Below are 20,520 nucleotides of genomic sequence, written 5' to 3' on the forward strand. Positions count from 1 at the left end.
CACTTTGCTCGGACACGATACATTCCACTGCCAGCAGTTTGACAGCAGAACACAAAGAAAACATTTCTCTCCTTGGTGAGATTCCTTCCACATTGCCTTCAGTTGGAAATCCCTCAAGAAACCTTAATTTTGCTGTATTCTAGCAGCAGCCACAAAATAGCAGTTACTTCAAAATTCCCATCACAATGGTCCACAGCGTCTTTCCTACCAAGCACTGGTCGTCACCTTCCCATCTTCCAAAACTGAATACATGGACAGGAAGAAAGGCAGGCGAGTATGAGGCAGCACGTAGCTTTGAAACACACATTTGTTCCGCGGAAAGCCTGCTTGTGTGCAAATCCAGTCAAAAGGCAGTACATTCAGCGTAGAGGGCAGGATCAGAGAGGGTGGATGTGTGAGCAGGTGCCATGGGGTAACTCAGGGTATGGTCTTGCCATGGGATCAGTTCTGCCTGCATTATCCTGGGTGCTCTTACCTGGCAGCAAATTGAGGATGCCGTGTATTTTTGCAGTAGCGCGGTCAAAATGCTCGCCCGTCCTCACCTTGCAGTGGCGTCTTCACACATCCCTGCTGGAAAAAAACGACGTATGTCGGGACAGGGTCTGTGGGATGCTACACCTCAGCTCTTCATACTCGGAGATTTTCCCGGTGTGTTATTGCCTCTGAGTGACCGATGGAGTGATCGCCATTTGATCCGTGGCCTTAGGGATGTCCAATCCAGCGGAAAAGCGCCTGTTCTTGGCACGCAGGGCTCTTTGTGTGTATGTACTGCACACCTGCCCACCGTTCTTCAGTTTGTTCGTGGAAAAAAGGAATATTCTGTGCAGAGGAGGGGAGATCCTTTTAACCCACAGTAAGAGGATCTGAAGAAATACTCATTTTTACTCGTTTTTTTTGTTCGTTTTGCATTTTTTTCCAAACTGTTGAAGACTTCTGAACAAATTCCCTGTAGTCTCCATGTCTGTTCTCAGCACGCAGGCAGCGTTAACAGTCTGTAACCACCACCTATCTGGGTAACCAGAAACTGGAAAATTACAAAATGTCTTTATTTAAAATATTTTGCAGCACTTTACCTAGCCTGATTACTATTTTGTAAACATGGAATTACTATATTGATTGTTTGTAAAACCATTTAATAAATACGTGTTAGTTTTTATCTTTCATCCTATCTAATTGCCTATTTGTTCCCGAAATAGGGAAAAAAAACACCTCACACCACCGAAACCAAACCGCTTCAGTCGGACTTCGGCCGCTGCCTCATTTATTCCCTCCCTTATCGCGACATGGGCCCGCACCCAATAGGCGCGGATCGTGGCTCCCGGCCTCAGGCCTGACAACGTCACGGGATTTTCCCGGACCGCCGGGATTGCCCGCCCCGAAGGCGGGGTGCTTTCCCGGTGGGCAGGGCCGAAGCCCCGCTCCCGCGCCGGGCGCCCCCGCAGCGGCGCAGCGCCCGCCGCCCTCGGGCCGCCTCACGGGCGGGGCGGGGCGGGGCCGGGCCGGGAGCGCGGCGGGGCCTCCGCGGCGGCAGGAGGCGCAGCAGCAGCAGCGGCAGCGCCGGGCCGGGCCCTCCGTGCCGGAAAGGAGCTGTCTCACCCTTCCGGGCCGCCGGCAGAGGAGAGGCGCGGCGGGGCCGTGGCTCCGCGGGCGGCAGGTGCGTGTTCGGAGGGGAGGGGAGGCGAGGCGAGGCTCCCGCGCGGCGCGGTGGTCGGTGTGAGGCGGCTGCGGTGAGCTCCGCCGGGGGGAAGGGGGGGGGGGGGGGGGGAGGGGGAGGCCCGGCCTGGCCTGGCCTGGCCTGGCCTGGCCCGGCCCGGCCCGGCCCGGCCCGGGCGGGAGGTGTCGGTTGTTGCCCGTTAGGGCAGAGCCGCCCGGTGAGTCCTGTCTGAGTCAGGGGCCTGGAGGCCCGCGGCTGCCGCCTGCGCCCCTGCTCGTCTTCTGTTCTGTTGTGTTTCGTTTCCCGGGTTTGAGTTGCGCCGTCGCTGCTGGTGTCGGTACAGTAGGCACCTGCCCGTCAGTCAGGCCTTTCTCTGCGTGCCGGCCTTACGGACGTCGGCTCGGTTTAAGTGCAGAGTAGCGAAAATCGGGCGAAATAAAGACCCTGCGGGGAGGAGGACTGGGCAGCGCCTTGGGCTGAAGGCTCGGGAGCGCCTCCGGCTCTGTTTTGCTGAGCCCCACGCAGGGGAGGGTTCTGTGCTTTGGTTTTAGGAGTTAAAATGGGAGGCGAAAATGCACGTGGCTAACGGGAAGTACTGGTGTAACTAAATGGGGTTCTGCAGTTGCTTCTTATGCTTTATACAGCGTAAATTGCAAACCTTATTTCTCCACTTGGTAGTCAGGTGTGAAGGTTTGTGGTTTGAGAGCCTCTTGGTTACGTATCTCTTCTTACTTTTCTTAATCACCCCAAGGTAATCGAATGTGTAGCTGCTGTCTAGCTGTAATAGATCGGATCAAACTGTTCTGTCCCTGAGGTTTCTGCAAGGAGTTTATGATTAACAGCAAGCATAGAATCATAGAATGATTTGGGTTGGAAGGGACCTCAAAGATCATCTAGTTCCAACCCCCCTGCCATGGGCAGGGAAACCCTCCACTACACCAGGTTGCCCAAAGCCTCATCCAACCTGGCCTTGAACACTGCCAGGGATGGGGCAGCCACAACTTCTCTGGGCAACCTGTTCCAGTGCCTCACCACCCTCAGAGTGAAAAATTTCTTCCTTATATCCAGTCTAAATCTGCCCTCTTTCAGTTTAAAGCCATTGCCCCTTGACCTATCACTACACGCCCTGATTCTGTATCAGTTGGTTTATGGCAGTAAAATTCCTGCTTGGGCTAGGAGAGGGCTAGGGAGCCCTGCAGGTGGGAGGGAAATGCTACAGCGAGCAATCAGGATCCCTCAATGGGCAGAGAGGACTTTTTTCTCTGAAACAAACAAACAAAAAATCTGTTAAACTGAATGGATGCTTACAGTATTTCAAAGAAAATAGTATAGCCTTTATTTTCTGTTAATGTATTTTCTGTCACTGTAGGATTACAGATAGTGCAAGCGGTAAATTAGGAATCTAGTTCTTCCAGGGAACAAGCGTTTCGTAAAGTACCTTTCAACTCTCTGCATATTTGTGTCTTTCACTGCTCCCTCTCCCTGTTGGTAGCTACTAGGAGGGGCTGCTCTTCCTCTACCTGCTTTCAGACTCACTCCTCCTGAGGTATTATTTCTTTTCTTTTTTCCAGATTAAACCATAGTTTTTCTTAATCAGTTAAAATGTGAAGGTGGCTTTAGCGATCTTAATTTAGAACATCCCTTTTTGCTCTTTGCTTTTGGAGTGTTCAAGAGATTCCATCAACTTTGTTTAAAAAAAGAGAAGTTTCATTAAGCACTGGAAGGGAAGGAAATGAGTGGCTTTGGAAGAGACAGCATCAGTTACAGGTCACTGCCTTCCAGTTGTCCTGTGACAGCCCCAGTAATGCAGCTCAGCTGGATGGTGAGAAGTGGAGGGGTACCAGTGGCTTCAGGTGCTAGATCTAGGCGTGACTGACTGCATCTCCAGATTAACACTTCTGTGGGGTAAAGTGCTGTTGACAGTACATGCACTGTTCCAAAATAGCTGAGAGAGTTTTATTTTTAAATGCAGTAGCTCTTTTTTTTTTCCATTTGGTAAGGCTTTGGAGAATAGGTGTGAAAGGAGGTTTTCCCTTTCTATCTTTATTTTGGAGCAATCACTAGTCTCCTCAGAAGCCTATAGTTGGCAGAACACGAGCTCGATAAGAACCTTTAGTTTTTGATCGTCAGTAGAAGTACTGCTGGTAGGGCTGGGAACCCTCTCATTCAGTGTCCGAACCCTGGTGAGCACAGCGAGTGCTGGATCTAGAGCTGGGATGCTCAGATGCCGCTGTGGTACGAGTAATCTCTGATAACTACATCAGAGTCTTTTATTTTTTCTTCTTTTACTCCTTCTAGTACATAGCATGCTGTTTGCTAATGCTGATGTTTGATAAATTTAATTCTGTACAAGAACTGCTGTCAAGATGTTGTGTTTGGGGTTTTTTGTGGCTGTTGCTTATCTTTGTTAGCACGATCATTATTTTTTTCCCACTTTCTAGTAATGGCAACCTACACTTGTATTACTTGCCGCGTGGCTTTCAAGGATGCTGACATTCAACGTGCCCATTACAAAACTGACTGGCACAGGTACAACCTGAAGCGGAAGGTTGCCGACATGCCTCCTGTCACTGCCGAGAATTTCCAAGAGAGAGTCCTCGCACAGAGAGCAGTAGCAGAGGAGCAGAACAAGATCACTGCCACTTATTGCACAGTTTGCAGCAAGAGATTTTCCACCTTCAATGCCTACGAGAATCATCTGAAGTCCAAGAAGCACCTGGAGTTGGAGAAGAAAGCTGTTCAAGCTGTCAGCAAGAAAATAAAAATACTAAATGAAAAGAACCTGGAAAAGGGGCTGGCCCCAGAGAATGTAAACAAAGATGAAATGAACACAGCTATTCAGCAAGCCATCAGAGCTCAGCCGTCTTCATCTCCCAAGAAGACACCTTTACCTCCTAGTAATGCAAGTAGTTCTCCAGTTTCTATGGGAAATGCCAGCTTATCACAGAGTAGAGAACAATCGGAAAAACCTCCAAGACTACAGTGGTTTGAACAGCAAGCAAAGAAGCTGGCCAAGCAACAAGTAGAGGAAGAGGAGGATACGGAAGAAGGTAAGGCAATAGACATACTGAGGAGAGATAGCTTGGGGAAAGCTATGTAGTTGGTTTTGTGTAAAAGCCTCCTTCTGTAGTAGTGTACAGCATTTTCCATCACTAACGGTCTTCCTGTTGATTAAATTTCCAGCTTGGCAAAAGCAGTGGTTGGCCCATACTTGCAGTCAAGGACTCTGTGTTAGTGTCTGAACTGCCAGCTGCACAAGATACGAATGTGCATGAAGGTTGAATATAAACAGTTAATAACATGAGCGCTATTTCCCACGCGAAATTCCAGGGGAAGTTTCCTTTAGGGAAGGCTAACATAAAAGGTTACCCTAAAAGTACTTCTGAAAAATAGACAAAAAAAAATCCAATCATGATCATTTGCTTTACTGATCTGTTGAAGGGAGGTGGGAGTGGGGTTGATTTTGTTTTTCTCTCTCAATCAAGACCAGAGGAGAAGGTCCACTCCTTAGCCTGACACTGTGTGGCACATCTTCTCAGCATGTTAAAATTGGTTTAAGAGTTGCCACCCGAACTGCCTGTTCCTGCTGCTTCACCTTCACTGCTTGTGTGGATGCAGCTCTTTGTTGGAGGTCAGCTCAAAAAGTGGACAACTAAAAAGATCAGAGCTTCAGAATTCCAAGAAAAGGGTTAGTTTTAACTGGGATGCTTTCAGTGCTGTGGTTAACAGTGCAGCTCCAAATGCAGCTATTGGAGCAGTTGAATGGGGGGATGAAACTGCAGCAAGAGGCCAGGTATGAATGAAGTGGGACCACAGTATGTCAGCTTCATTCCTGAAACCATTGTGTCATGTTACGACCTCTGTTACAGCAGCTTTATGCTGGTGACATTTTGGTTGCAATTCAGGGAATCTGTTCTACAGGAGAAGGAACGTGTACCACTGAACATGCATCTTAACATCTAAAGAAGGAGCCAGCTTACACCTGTTTTGTATTAATGTGTTAGTCATAAATTGTAATGCTAACATCTCAGTAGGTTTCTGAATGTTAATTTTCCTTTTAGGCGTTTGTCCAGGAATGTTTCCTACAAGTCCTGTTAACTCAGTGTCAGGCTTTTAAAATTATTAAACTGCATCTTATAGCAAAGATCCCTAATTAGTAACCTGCAACACTGGGGAGCACCGTGTTCCCTGTTCTCAAACATTCTGTGTGTGTGGCAATTGGAAGGGGACCAGTAGGAATAGAGTACTGGGAAATACTCACTGCCCCAGATCTGAACTCTTTAAAAAGTGTTTCTAGACCCCTCCAGCAGTATAATCAGATTGCTGCTTCATCTGTCCATGAATGTACTCTGCAGTAATCTGGCAAATGTGTAAAATTGTTAGTACGTCTTGGTATGTACTAACATATAACGTAACGTAGTGTGTCTGTGACGGCTGGGTTTGTTCTTCTCCGTTGTTCAAGATGTGTTGTAAAGGAATGTGTTTTCTGTCACTGCTGGAAAAGAGCATTTTCATGATTCTGGCAGTTGTATTGGTTTTAGTGAGCCATGCATGTGTTGTTCTGCTGTGCTGAATTAAATGTAAGGCTTTAAAACAGCAGTAAACTGTTAATAGTTGAGAAAATGAAGGGGGAGGGGGGGGAGAATCTCAAGATCTGCCAACTTTTTAATGAGCAGACTTGAGCTTTGCTGTGCCTTGTACAAGGAAATGTGTTTTCCTGGCAACAGTATGTTCCTGCACCTGGAAATGACTGTGTGGCACTTAGCTGCAAGAATAGAAAATGCAATATTTTGTATAACTTTTTCTAAGGGACTTGTTTTGCTTGGGAGAAGTAATCATATATAAATAAATATTTTTTTTAAACTTCCTTTAAAAGACTGGGAAGATATGGATTCTGATGAAGACATTGGCTCTGAAGAAGAGATGGAAAGTGTGGGAGAGGAAGAGGAGGAGCAGGCAGAAGCTGAAAGCACTCCTGCTGTTGGGGCCATACCAGTCACGGACTGCTTGTTCTGTCCCCACCATTCGAGATCTCTGACGAAAAATGTGGCCCATATGACAAAAGTTCACAGTTTCTTCATTCCAGACATAGAGTACCTTGTGGATCTCAGAGGACTAATCAAGTATCTGGGTATGCCTGTCAATGTTCTCTGATTTTTTGACCAGAATCATTATATACTGTTATTGCTTCTTTTCACTTGGGTATAACTTAAAATGTTTTGGGTTTTTTTTTGTGTAAAATCTGAGTACTGTCTAGTTCAGAATTTTGATCATGGACATGACCACAGGCTTTCTGGGGAGAGTGAGAGAAAACACCACTGAGCAAACGTGGTCACATACCCTCCCAGTCTCACATTTTCTGATGTTGAGAAAGTTGTTCAGCTAACATGAAATTTAGGACAAAACTCTATTGCTAAAGCATGCATGTGAGCTGCCTTATCCGACTGATGAGTTGTATTTGCCTCGTCAGTTTATAATACTTGAGAGAGAGCTAACAGCTAGAAGCAATGTTGTCTTCCTTCAAGTCTACAAATAATGATGAGAGTAAAATAATTTTGGAGTATCAGATAGAAAAATCTGTTGGAAGTATAAAATGTATTCAAAATTGTTATTGAGAATACGTAACGATCCATACCTTGTCATATGAAATCTGTAAATGCACAGACTTGTCCCTGATGGAGCCATACGGTCAAGCACCGGAACAGCAGGGCTTTTCTGGAAATGAAGAGCTCAAGGCTCTTCCTTGGTCTCTGCTTGAAGGCTGGGAAGCCTACATCACAGAAATGTTAATTAATTGACTAGGGAGGCTCTGTTCAGACCAATAGAAGTGTCAATGTTCTCTGCAGGAGAGAAAGTTGGCGTTGGGAAAATCTGCATCTGGTGCAACGAAAAAGGGAAATCCTTCTACTCTACAGAAGCGGTACAGGCTCACATGAACGATAAAAGCCACTGCAAACTCTTCACAGATGGAGATGCTGCCCTGGAATTTGCAGACTTCTATGATTTTAGGTGAGGACGCTTTTCTCTGAGTGGAGCACAGATGGGGACAGACAAAAGGGCAGTTGAATGTTACATCAGAAACTGTTATTCGTTCTTAAAATTTACACCTACTTCTGGTTCTGATGTGTATTTTGCGTAGCTGTTCCCTGCTTTTCTAGGTAAGCACAAAGCCATAATTGCTTCTCTTCTCCTATGACCACTAATACCAATCGTACCTGAAAACATACTTTGAATTCTGGTTTGTATGTTGCTGTTACTGAGTTTAGGTTTCAGTGCACCAGCAAGGACCACGAAAGGTCATGACTGTCTCTTTCATCACCTTTTAGGCAGATTGTGGACTTAATACCTACTGTGGGGTTTTTGTTGTTTTGTGAGTTTTTTAAGTAGCTGGAGTTAAACAGGACTGCTGTGATTTAGAGGCCTCTTGTTGAACTTCTGTAACTTAGCCTAAGCTGTGTTCATTTTGGTCAGAAATACCTCCTGTTATGGTGGCAGGTGGATTGAGTGGAGCTTCTTGGAGTGCTCGTTCAGTAGCTGTGCAGACCTGGTGGGCTGCACAGTGGTGACTTTTCACCAGAAGTCACTCTTAAGCGTGCAGCAGCAGAACCGTGCTGAGTTATAGAAGCGGGTGGAGAAAGGGTGGTCCTTGTCTTCAGCCTCTGTTCAGGGCAGAGTGCTACTGGGAGGAACTCTCAAACCAAGGTAGGAGAAAGGTGATGTTTGTAGCCTGCTGTAGCTCTGCATGGTCGTTCTTTTGTGTAATGGGTCTGGATAGCTGTGGCTACTCACCCAGTATAAACCAGGTACTGCTTCTCTTCCACAGGAGCAGTTACCCTGATTACAAGGATGGGGAAGATGCGGAGGCACCTGGAGAGCGCCCAGCAAAGAGAGAATTGGATTACGATGATGACACCATGGAGTTGATCCTTCCTTCAGGTATGCATAGGATTTGTGTTACGATGTACTTTCTCTGCATTTCTCATAGCTGCAGCCATTACCTGCAGCATAGGTCATCGTGGTAAGTGTTTGCTTTTGGGAAGGGAGAAGATAATTTTGCATCTAAGTGTCTTTGGGATTTTGTCCTCACCTTCCCTTATTTTCACTACCAAGTCAAAAGACATGTCTGTCATTTTACAGAAAATACTCAAGTAGTTTAAACAAACTGAAAACTTTTTTTGTTGTTGCTTTTGAAATTCAACTTCTTCAGCTTTAATGGATATGTTACTGAGGCAGAGAATTCCTTTGCCCACTTTAACCGTTCTTTAACGTGACTCACATGGTACTATACTCCACGAGTTTCCATATCTTGTTTCAGTGCAACTTGGAGAGGCTGTAACTTATGTTATCTAGTGTAGGGTTTTTTTTTTTTGTAGAGAAGTGGCCGGTAACTAATTTAGTAAACTAGTTCAGTAAAATTAATTTATTAAGTAACTTTACTGTTGCCTTGTGTAGTATTAGGCATTCTCTCTTGCATTTTTTTCTTTTGTTTCGGTGTTCTTTGTATGAGGGGACCTCAGGCCATTCATTCTGAAAAGTGCTGCCAACTGTACAGTTACAGGAGATTTCCTGACTGTCAGCAAGTTACTTCCCTGGTTAATTGAAACAGCATTGCCTCTCTGCTCATTCCCCTAATTAAAATTTTCTTTTCTGATAACTGCCTGTTTGTTATCTGAGCTAAGACCCCCTTGAACAACAGCACGGGTTTTTTTTCTTCAAGGTGGAGTGCAGTGCAGCAGCTCTTACAGTAATTACACTGAGTTCCTAATAGTCCTAAAGTTTTTACAGTTCTAGAACTTTTAAAAGCATTTGTCAGCATAGGGATTTTCCACAGTTTTCACAATATACTTGAATACTGCATTTTGGAAGCTGCTTTGTTTTGCATAATAAGATGTCCCCTCCTCTGAACAGGGGCAAGAGTGGGTCATCGCTCTTTAATGAGATACTACAAGCAACGGTTTGGTCTGTCAAGAGCAGTGGCTGTTGCGAAAAATAAGAAAGCAGTGGGTCGGGTGTTGCAGCAGTACAGAGCTTTGGGCTGGACAAGTCAAACAGGTAAGTGACAGTGTGAAGTTTCTGCAGAGGAGGAGGTTCTAGGATGTCATCACTCTGCAATTAAATAGATCAAGTTTGTTTCACATTTGTGGGGTTTTATGCAGTAGTTTGTCTTCCACTCAGTTCCCTTTCATTCCTGACATCCAAGCAGAGTAAGTTATAGGGAGTCGTTTGTGTTTAAAATCCATTGCAGTTTCTGTACAAACCCTTCAGTTCATCAGCATACGTGTTTGTGATTTTGATGACTTCCTAAGATTTGTTGGTTTCTGCCTGTCAAAGCCACCATTTTTGCTATTTATTAATGTAACATAAGCCATTCTTCGACAGTTAGAATATTTTTCCAGTTGGGGAGTAGTGATGTGATCTATATCCACTTTTGAAAGGAGAGAGTCACACATTGGCATGCAAAATAACCTTTTCTCTTAATCAGTCATGGATATTCATAGAGAGTCTTGGTCTTTCCCAAGAGAAAAGTGAAAAGGAGTGTGCCAGTATGGGAAGGAAAACATATAGCTAACTGCTGATGTAAATGGACAGATTAGCTGGTTTGCAAATAAGTAGTAAGCTAGCTTATAGACGTTTATCCCTCTTTCTCTTCCACTTCTCTTCCTGAAGGAGCAGTCCTGGCTCAGCAGCGCGATATGCAGTACCTGCAGAGGATGAAGTCGAAGTGGATGCTCAAGACAGGAATGAGTAACAATGCTACAAAGCAGAAGCATTTCCGGCCGCAAGTCAGATTCTGAGTTACCAAGAGAGCTGCATGCAACTGGTTTTGGGAAGGGTGACTTAATGATTTCTGGGTCAAGGATTCTCTTAAAATAGACTTGGTACCTATCAGATGGGGATGTGCCTGCTGATATGCCTTCCTGTTTATGAGAAGCAGCGCAGCGAGCTTGGCTCTTCCAGTGAAATGATGATTGGCCTAACTTAAAAAATAAAATACCTTAAATGGAATATGTGGCAAAGTCCTGGCTAAATAGTCATGGTTACGAATAAAGTTGCATGCATGGTCTTGCGGCCCAGCTTTGTGCAGTCTGTTTCTGTTGACATTGCCATTTGTCTGAATATCTTTAGTTTCCAAATCCACAAAATGGTTGAGGCCAAGAGAAGATCCTAGATCTAAGAGCCTGAGATGGGGTGTATTGAAGTTTTTCACTTGTGGTGCCAGACATAAGTTAGCTGGGTGTTTTGGACTTCTAGCTGATGCTGTTGAGGTGAAAACTGAGAGCAGAGATTCTGGGAAGGTTAAGTCATAATTGTTTGAAGAAACGCGCTGGTGGAAAATATAACTCCAGGATTAATATTGTCCTCAGAAGTTGACTGTACTTGCTTAATGCTTCAGCTCAGGGTGGTGTAGACGTTAAAAGCTTCTATGTCCTTACCAGTTCTTCTGACCTTCATGTAAGGAGGTGGGCACTCACACACGAAGGTGTAGGCTAGCTGATGAAGCCCTGAGCAGTAGTGTGCTGAACGCTGTGAGGGTATGCTGCAGGAAAATTGCTGTTTGTTTGCCTGTCCGTTCGTTGTGAAGGCAGCTGCAGCTGGTTACAGTCACATTGCACTTCTGCATTTTAGGATTACTCTGAATTCCCTAGTAGTGGCTTTCGTTGGCATGATTTTAATGTAAGTTTTTTTCCTCTCATGTGAATGGTGTGTGCATATCACTGGGAATGGTAGGGACAGGCTTTCTCAATGCTGTATTTTGACCTCTTAAAATAATCCACTAAAGTCTCCCTAAGAAGTAATTCAGAAAAAGTATTACTGGTGGCATATCAGTGCTTCTGAAAGAGTGGTATATTTATGGGACTCTTAAGAAAGTGATCATTTCACAATGGAGGTGCATGCTGTGTGTTTTTGTTCTGTGGGTTTGTCTGTGATGTTTTGCTTTTTGTTTCTTTTTTGTTTGTTTGTTTTAAATAAGTTCTGCTGCCTTGGAAGCTTTTTACTGTTCCTGCTTTTACTGAGAAGACAGAACTTGATCAATGGGTTGATAAATGAGTATCCCTTTTCCCTGGTAAGACAGAGTTACTGCCGTTTTGTATCCATAGCTGGATCTAGCTCGCATTTGAATTTATTCTGGAGGATTTGCTCTGGGTTATGGGGCTTTACTCTAAAAGTGAGAAGTGAGAGATCTAGTCTTCTGCTATGTGACTCAAGCTATACGAATCTTAAGACGACATATCTTTATTACACTCATGATCCGACCCAACTTGCAATCATGATATGTATTTCTAGCACTGAGAGTATGTCCTGCTTCTGTTTGTCAAACCTCAGCATCTGGCCCTTGGGAGCTGCTCATGTCTTTTTCTTTGAAGTTGGAGATTACTATCAGAGAGTCTTACAATTATTAGATTGTCTTTGCACATAGAACAAAACAAAGCGCCACAAAAATGTAGAAATAGAAGGGTTAGACTTCTTAACCAGAATCTTAAGTTGAGGCCTGCTGAACTGGCTTTGAATACCAGTATAAGTCAGCAGTGAGCATCAGAGCAGTATTCAGTCTGGAGCTTTTGGAAAACACTTGTGGAATATCCAAAACTTCGATTTAGGACAGGACAATTATCCTGGAAGAGTCTTGGGCAAAACCTAGTACAGTTGCTAAAGTCTTAGAGGTAGGTGTTGAAGGAGTCCTGGCAGTGAAGGCAGAAATACAAGGAGATAATTGATCCAATGCCAAATGACTTTGGGTCCATGAGGATTAGGCTGAAGGTGCATGGAGTTTGCTGCTCTCCTCAAAGTGAAGGGGCAAGAAAAGGAAAACTCCTGTTCTTGGTGCAGACTTGTTTAAAGAAGCCTGCTGCTTATGAAAGGATGGGAGATTGCCTGAATTTCCTGAACAGTCTAGTTTAGAAAGAAATGCGAGTGAGCAAAAATGAAAATTGGGAGTCATTCGACAAGTCCCAGGGAAGCCGAAGGAGGCGATTTGTGTAGTATGCTCCTGTGATTCTGTCCTGTACTTCTTGTTGCAGTTTAGTCAGAAGAAAATGGAGGAAAGGTATGGAAACCTGCTGGTGTTTTAAAGGAAGAGTTGTAACTCTAAGGTGAAAATGGGTGCCTTGGAAAACCAGCAGAGGGCATAGGAAAGCTTTTCCCAGAATTGTGTTTACTATGAAAATAAATGAAGCCTAGTAAGAGTGCATCCGTGCGGAATACCAGTAGGGTGAGAAGGCAGAGCTCGCCACTGACATGAGTTAAGATCAGCACTGGAGTTCTGTGAGGTGAATTGCCACTAACATCTCTGTGTAGGTCGAGGGGGAGCGTTGCTAGCAAAGGGGAGCCAGAGCAAGTATGCAGATTGTCCGCAGCATTCGGCCACGGTGCGACAGCCTGCACGGCTTGTAGGGAACTCCAGCTGCGTCAAAGCATCCGAGAGTAGATTTATTGGGCACGCTGTAACACTGTGGTGTTACAGTTCAGTCTTTTACATCCCTAGCCTAAATCCTTAAGATTGTATGAAGGATAGCTAAGGGCAGCTTTTTGTTTCCTAAAGGAACTCCAAATGATGATGGTTCCCATCAAGGAGCTATGTTTCCAGTTATGACCTAACCGTGCACTTACGCTCCCCTGCACTGACCGTGCGTTTTCTGGCTCTTACGATCAGAATGAGACGAAAGTAAAGTCTAAAGGCAACGGAGTGGATTTTAGACAGTCTCTGGATATGGTGGGTACTGTGGGGCAAGAATTTCCTGGTATGATTGTAGTTCAGTGGGTATGCTGTTCCCAAAGAAGGAGACGATCCTTTCTCAAGCTGATGCATCTATAGTAGGAAAGGCTGGGAATAAGCATAGAATAGGTATCCTGTTTTGGACAAGGCTGGGGTTCTGCCTGTCTGTCCATCCAGTAATAGCTGAATGTTGAAGTGGTCCCAGTGCTGCATCAGGCATTGCAGAATGAATCAGCAGAATGAGAGAACTGGCAAAAGTGATGGAGTACATCTGCTGTCTCCTTTTGGAAGTAGTTCTTCTATTTTGTACATTTAAGTTATCAAAAGGGAACTCAAGTGGTACTAGAGGGAAAAACATGTACCCATTATATGGAAGGGAGAGACTAGGAAAGAGAGAAGCATATGGGATGTAGAGTGGCAGAGACACATATATAAAACATCCTAAAAGCTTATTAAACCGAAGCTGCAAGTTGACAAGTGAAGATCTATTTGAAGTGAGCGCTCCGTTTAAGAGTGCATTATTGATCCCTAATCTGCTTCCACAAGGTATGGGACCTGAAATGTAAAGGAGTTGGACCACTGCCCAGGTAACATCTGATGCTTGAGGGGCATCTAAGTGAGATTCTTTGCTACAACTTTTAAGAGTTATTTTTGATCTGTTAAAACTGAGGCATCCTGTGCTAATGGGCTTCATCGGCTCAGGGTTTTGGTCTTCCTCCACACTATCTGCACAACGCTGCTGGTGGAAAACTGCACATCAGAGACCCAAGTGGTTTTACACTGCTACGACCTGTAATAGATGAGAGGTTAGAGATAAGTTTTAGGGCACATCTGACTGAAAATTAAAAATACATCTTAAAAGCTTTGAATCTTAGGGATTGCTTTAGTCCAACTGACTATGATTTTGCAGCTAGAGAATAGCAGCCACCAGACTGTTGTCAAATCCTGAATCCTCAGCTGTCAGCAGAGCCTGGATAGTTAAGATGACCAATGGATGTATCAGAGCAAGCCAAACCGTCTCTTTCAGGAATCTGACCCAGAGGAAACTTCTGTTGTCTCACCTACTGCATCCCAATCTGCCTTGCTAAGATGCAGCAGGCAGGTACTTCAGGAGCAGTAGAAGCAGTAACAGGAGGCCTGTAACCAGTTTTGTAAGGATTTCTGCACGTGTCTAGAATAGCATAAAAGCAGAGTAATAAATGCTAGCTGAGCCAGAAAGGGAGTCAGAATCACTCTCCTCTAAAAGTAGTCAGCACTTCCCAGTGTAATGTTATGTTGCTCTTCCCAAAAGCAAAAAGGGATCATTAAACAGGTTTTTAAAATAATGACATGACCAAACAAACATTTATGTCTGCAAGAAAAAGGGTTGTCTAACATTGCGACATATTTTCCATCACTCATTATGCTTGTTGAGTTGGAGTCTTACTTGCTTCTCACTTTATTGGATTTATTTTTTCATCTTTGCCAAGAATTTACAGTGGTAAATTCCATGCCTTTGGGTATGGAAATAAGAGGTTTGCTGCTCCTGTGTCATGTGTTAATAGACAAAAGTGAACGTGTATCAGGACTCAGAAGCGTGTATTCACATCATCAGATGACCTCATATCTTAACGTTCCTTTCTGGAAGGATCTTCAGGAAACAGGTCTGGGTAGGAATTACTGACAATCAATAACCTGAATAACAGAATCATCAGCAGCAAATGCTATTGGTTAAAGAGGGGGGGGGGAAGGACAATCTTTACATTTCTTATGAGCTCTAGAGACCACAAAGAATAACCTAATGTTTTACACAATGAAATTTGTAGAAAGATGCATTTCTCCTTGGAACACCTCTCTCTTTATTCTACCAGCTCAATGAGAACTTTTTTAAATTTAATAGTTAAAGAATGCCTGGAAGATCCAGCTAGAAGTTTACAACACTAAGCAGCTCAGTAAATAGTCACCAGACCAATAGAAGTTGCATTCCTACAACAAATGGGTAAACCAAGCACTTCAGATGTTGTGTAAGAAGAGTTCTGCAGGATAGGCTAGCACTCAGCTCTGGGAATGTTTTCCAGCAAGCCGGGAAGGAAAAAGGAGTCTTACTGAGCATACACCCTGTGGCACATCAGCTGCAGTGCTCCAGAGGGGATTTCAGCCTCTGCAGCACACTAACGTCCGGCTCTGCAGCATGCACAGGTCCAGCCCCAAATACCAGCTGAGGCCCCAGCGTGGTGTCTGTGTCTTGGTTTACTCTGTTATTTGTGGTTCTTTTAAGCTAGAAAAAAGGACGTGCTCTTAAACCTCGAGGCCGATTCGCCTTACATCGTTCCACCTCTACCAAATCCCACCATGCAAAAACAATTTCCCGTTTCCCATCTCTGCCATCACCTGTTAATGATTTGGCAAAGTTTATACAGTCATCTATAGATATGTAGGCTTCTCTTTTTCTGACTTGAGTAGCTTCCCACCCTTAAATTTCTGCTTTTTACAGACGAGAAAGCAGTCTGGCTTTCCTGGGCAAGATCTGCCTTTGGTCTCGCACAGTTCTGCTGCACTAACCACCACTAACGCCTCAACAGGTAGGGTGACTATGCGTTTGCTTACGTTGTGTGCACTGCAAATCTTGATAAAATATTCACTGAAGTGTTCCAAAGTCCGGATATTTTCTGACATCTTTCGTAGGTGCAGTCATACCCAGCTTCCTTAATTCCATAAAATCCTGGCATTCAAGTCACCATGTTTTACCTACGCTATAGTGATGAAGTGCATGCTTTCAAAATACAGCAGATGAAGAATTGTTTCAAGGTTTTTTTTCCTCTAAGTGTTAAGCAATCCCAACGGAAATTACCTTAAACTGGCCATAGACTAAGGATTAACCTGGAGTGTTGCTTTTTATTCAAATGATGTATGGTAAGTTGATCCCACATCCAGGTGCTTGGTAAATCACGTCACCTCTCTTCACCTTTAATATAGGACACTTGCCAGCTCCATCTGCTTTCCCGCCAGTAGAAGGTTCGTTGTCCCACAGGGAAGGGAAGAGTGACCTGTAAGCTGCAGAGCAATGTCCGTCATCCTCGAATGCTCTAGAGATTGGCCGACCGGTGTCAGTAGAAGCCCTGTAATTCATTATACAGACTATTTTTGTTTGCTTCCTTGTCTGCTTAGCTCAGCCACACCTGCTGGAGCTGCATGAGAGAAGCTTGTCCTTGACTCTTCTGACACCTAAGTCACCGTGGTTCTTCCTACAACACAGTTCCTGATGAAACCAGCATTCTATAGGAGAAGGAGGAGCAGTACAACCATGGCATAGTCCTGTAGCCATTTACAGAGCACAAAGAAAGGATTACACGGCTCAGCTGTAGCCACACAGTTCTTTATCAAGGACCTACCAAGAACTAATCAAGAGGATCTAATGCAACATCTCACCTTGTCCCAGGGTCTGGATACCTGTCTTCGGTTGGAATCTGAAGCAGTCTTCTCCTAAGAGCAGGTGCTTCTCAGATAACTGACTGGAACCGATTTGAATGTTTAAATACTTGCAGGAGGGTGCCTACTTCTTAATTAATAGGCCAGCTCTTCAAATTCATTGTTACTAGGCAGTTAAATATAGAAATCAGCCAGATGCCTTTGAAGTTGTATTTTAAATGGCTCAGTCTTTTGGCCCCATGAATCATCTGGTTTTTTTTCAGTACTGTGGCATAGCTCCCATAAGCGATCCCAGTGCAGCCATTAAGAATAGCTGAGGTACTTTGAACGGGATTACAGCCAAAGCAGTATGTGCATACCGAAGTTACTCTGGGTTGTGTACACAGGAATTCAGTGCCAGAAGCTGCAGTCAGCCCACCGAAGACATTTATCGTGTCTCGGTGGCAAGATCACCCTGACTTACAAGGTCACCAAGCATTGAATAGTTTGGAAATCCACCTGTTCTTGCCGATGGTTAGATACTCTTGCACTGTGCACTTGTTTTGCTGCTGTTCCTATCACCTTGTCTCCAGAGCATCTCAAGCTGGCTAGTAGCTCCCAGAGCTCAGTAGAGTAGCCCCAAATCTATGCTTTGTTCCTTGACACCAGCCCTGTTAGGAGATTGAACTCCAAGTAAAGTAAAAGAAGCCCCTTGATAACTCTAGCAAAAAACGAGAGGAAATATAATAGAAAAATAACTTTTTACATGCTTTTCTTCCTGCAGTTTGTGTCCGCAGGAGCAGATCATGGCTCACGTTCTTGCATGCCTGCTTAAGTGAGGCATTCTAGCATGCAGGCTCTTGAACTTCCAAGCCCATTTATATGCCTCTCTGTGACAGCTGCAGCTATTAACAGCAAATCATTCAAGCAGAGAGAATAAATAAATCCTGTGTTATTCTGTATGATATTTTACTGGCTCATTGGTTGTGAGGAAATAATCCTGTTTTGGCTGACTAGGTTGTTCGATGTCCAGTGGCAAGTGCAAAAAGTCACCATGGACTGAAGGTCATACAGATGCATTAAATCACGTGTCAGGAGCATCCAGCTTAACTGTGCCACGCCTGCCCATGTGGTCAGTAGCTCTTATGAACAATTTTCTGTAGGTTTTTCATATCATCACACAAAAGAATATGACAAGCAGATAAAACAGCAATGATTCCCTTGATATATTTGATCAGATCCCACTGTGCTTCTGTCTAAAAGCAACATTACAAGAGTAGCTTATGGGCTTTCCTCCCTCGTTAGCTTTCCATTCTTGCTAAGACCTTGCCCCTTTAATAAATCCTTCCTTCTCAGGGTTTTATTTCATACCAGCTACATCTGGGATGCTCCCAAAGCCTGCACAACCAAGGCATTAATTCCTCTTGGCTACTGTCTCAAGGGTACTCTCTCTAGAATATTTTCAGGAATGCACACATCTTTATCTTCCCTGGTTTAATTCATTAGTTGCCTAACAGCACCTCTCAAGGTTATCAGACCAAAAAATGAAATCTGCAGCACAGCTTAAAGGGTTTGGAGGAAAAGAAAAAAAAAAGTAGAATGGTAAGAGGAAAAGATTTTGTGCAGCCCAAGACCTCTGCATACTGAATGTGTAAAGGTTTGCAGCCTGCAGGAAAAGAGTCCCAGTGGATCTTTGGTGGAAAATATTTAGAGTAGTTGCTTAATCTTCTGAAAGTCCATTGGAGAAGCAGGTGAGCTATTCCTATAAACTAACCAAATGCTTCAGAAAAACACGAACTGTAGCCACTTCAGCATTTTCCAGCTATGGAATTGGTGACTGGTTCTCATGTAGATGTAATTTAGTTGATTTAGTTTCTTTTAATTTCCTTGCTTCACTTATTTCGTTTTCATCATGCATGCGGGGCTTTTGCTTTTTTTCTCTGCGCTGTGCTACGACTAGCTGTTTTATGAAGCCATTGAAGACTAGACTGGAGTTCCTTCATTAATACCACAGCATCAATTTATGAACAAGTATCCAGCAGGTTTCGGAAGACTGTCTTCCTCCTTGGCCAAGGTGATGCTATTGCAAAGAGCCTCAGCATTCTTGCACATCTGTTCACCTTCCTATCTGACATGCCCTAGCTATAGTACAGCTACAGATCAAGGTTACGGCAAGAAAGGGGTAAATGTATTCATAGAAAAGGAAAAATAAATCTTGTAGTAGAGACCAAGGTCCCTTCTACAGCTTGGAGGGCCACACGACACTGGGGGTGTTCTCCCCAAAAGCCTAATTTTCGGGAAGGGCTCTGACTCCAGCTGATCTTTGAGGTTGGCATAACTTAATCTGCAGTATTTACAAACAGGGTTTTCATTGCTCAGTACCTTTGGTTAGCATGGGACATGCCATCGCCTGATTGCTTTCCTTTTCCTGCTGTCTATTGTCTGCATAAATCCTGTGTTCAAAGACTCCAAAACACAGAGAAGCCCTGCTGATTCAGTCATCAGATCAGTCCCTTGGCTAGCAATCTCTAAGCTTACTGCTAACAATGTCTTCTGTCCATTCAGTTAGGGAAGACGCTCATCTTTGCAAGGACCCCGTACATTCAGAATGACTTCAAGAGGGACAAACCGTTTCTTGCTTCTTCTGTATTTTAGTACAGTGTCTCACCTGGAGACAGAACCTGCTTTCTTACATCCGAAAACTTGTTACAGTTTTGCTCAGATATGTTAAACTGAAGAGACAGCTTTCACAGAAATTCAGCTTCCATCACAGCCCATTTTGCTGCAGAGTGTCTGTGTGAGAGGGAAAATATTCTCTTCTGCAGCTCTGGGGAAACCTGATGCACCCTATGAAGCTGAGGGGCTGGCATAGGAAATCCCACCTCTGCTTCCAGCTCAGGCACGTGCGTTGCACACCCAGTGGGAGGATCCAGTGGAGGCTGCTGCCTAGTGCTGGCTCTCTTGGATCTCAGTTCTTTGTGCTGAAAGCAGAAAGCGAAAGATCTGACTTTCCTGAACCTGTGCTTGAAAACAACACTGAGTCATGAGCAAACATTTTGACAAGGGAGAATTTGTCCTGAGAGCCCTGAGGAAAGCAGATAAAAAGAGGGAATGGTGCAAAATATGCCAGGAACTACTCATGGCTGAAAAAAAAAAAGAAGTGTGAACTGTGATAAAGACCACCTTGCCTTTATTCATCCTACATGACCGCATTTCTGCCTAGCAGACAGGCGCGTCCAGGACTCCAGGCCAGTCACTCTGCCCGTTTCAGCTGACATGTCAATGTTACTCTGGACACAGGAGCACTTGACTGACAGACCAAACTATTTACCACCAGAACAGAAAACCCATCTTCAATAAGTGATATCGAGAGGAGTGTTTCAGGAAACACAGACGCCAGTCACGATGCCAGCCTGGCAAACGGTGCCGGCAGGACTCTTGGAGACAGTCTCCCCTCTGCTCTCTCTGCTTTCACTAGGCTGTTCACCCTGGAACTGCTTCCAGCTTGCCCTCGCACAAGTGATGAACTGGGCAGATGGCATGCGGGGGCAAGTGGATGAAGGGTTTCACGTTTGTTACGTTTCCTGAGCTCATACTTCACACGAGCCGAATGCTTCTAATGTTAGCTCAGGCACCGTATGGGTGGGAAGCGTTGAGGCTCCCTGCACAGAGCCGGAGGAACATGCCTAGGTGGCTCACACGCTTCCTCTGGTACCCGCCTGTGTGACAAAGAGTCCCATAGTGTGGTTGCAGCCACGCATCC

At 44.5% G+C, this 20,520-nt stretch overlaps 1 protein-coding gene across 1 annotated transcript; it reads left to right on the plus strand.

Annotated features, from left to right (window-relative positions):
- The first annotated feature begins 1,576 nt into the window (after positions 1 to 1,576).
- Positions 1,577 to 10,718, plus strand: ZNF622 (zinc finger protein 622). The gene is made up of 7 exons (XM_086609035.1): positions 1,577 to 1,654; positions 4,096 to 4,704; positions 6,531 to 6,785; positions 7,501 to 7,663; positions 8,478 to 8,590; positions 9,563 to 9,706; positions 10,322 to 10,718. The coding sequence occupies exons 2-7, from the start codon at positions 4,098 to 4,100 to the stop codon at positions 10,447 to 10,449; spliced, it is 1,410 nt and encodes a 469-aa protein (XP_086465161.1). The 5' UTR covers positions 1,577 to 1,654; positions 4,096 to 4,097; the 3' UTR covers positions 10,450 to 10,718.
- Positions 10,719 to 20,520: the final 9,802 nt, after the last annotated feature.

Source organism: Tauraco erythrolophus, chromosome 3, assembly GCF_009769465.1.
Source record: "Tauraco erythrolophus isolate bTauEry1 chromosome 3, bTauEry1.pri, whole genome shotgun sequence".
NCBI classification, from domain to species: Eukaryota; Metazoa; Chordata; class Aves; order Musophagiformes; family Musophagidae; genus Tauraco; species Tauraco erythrolophus.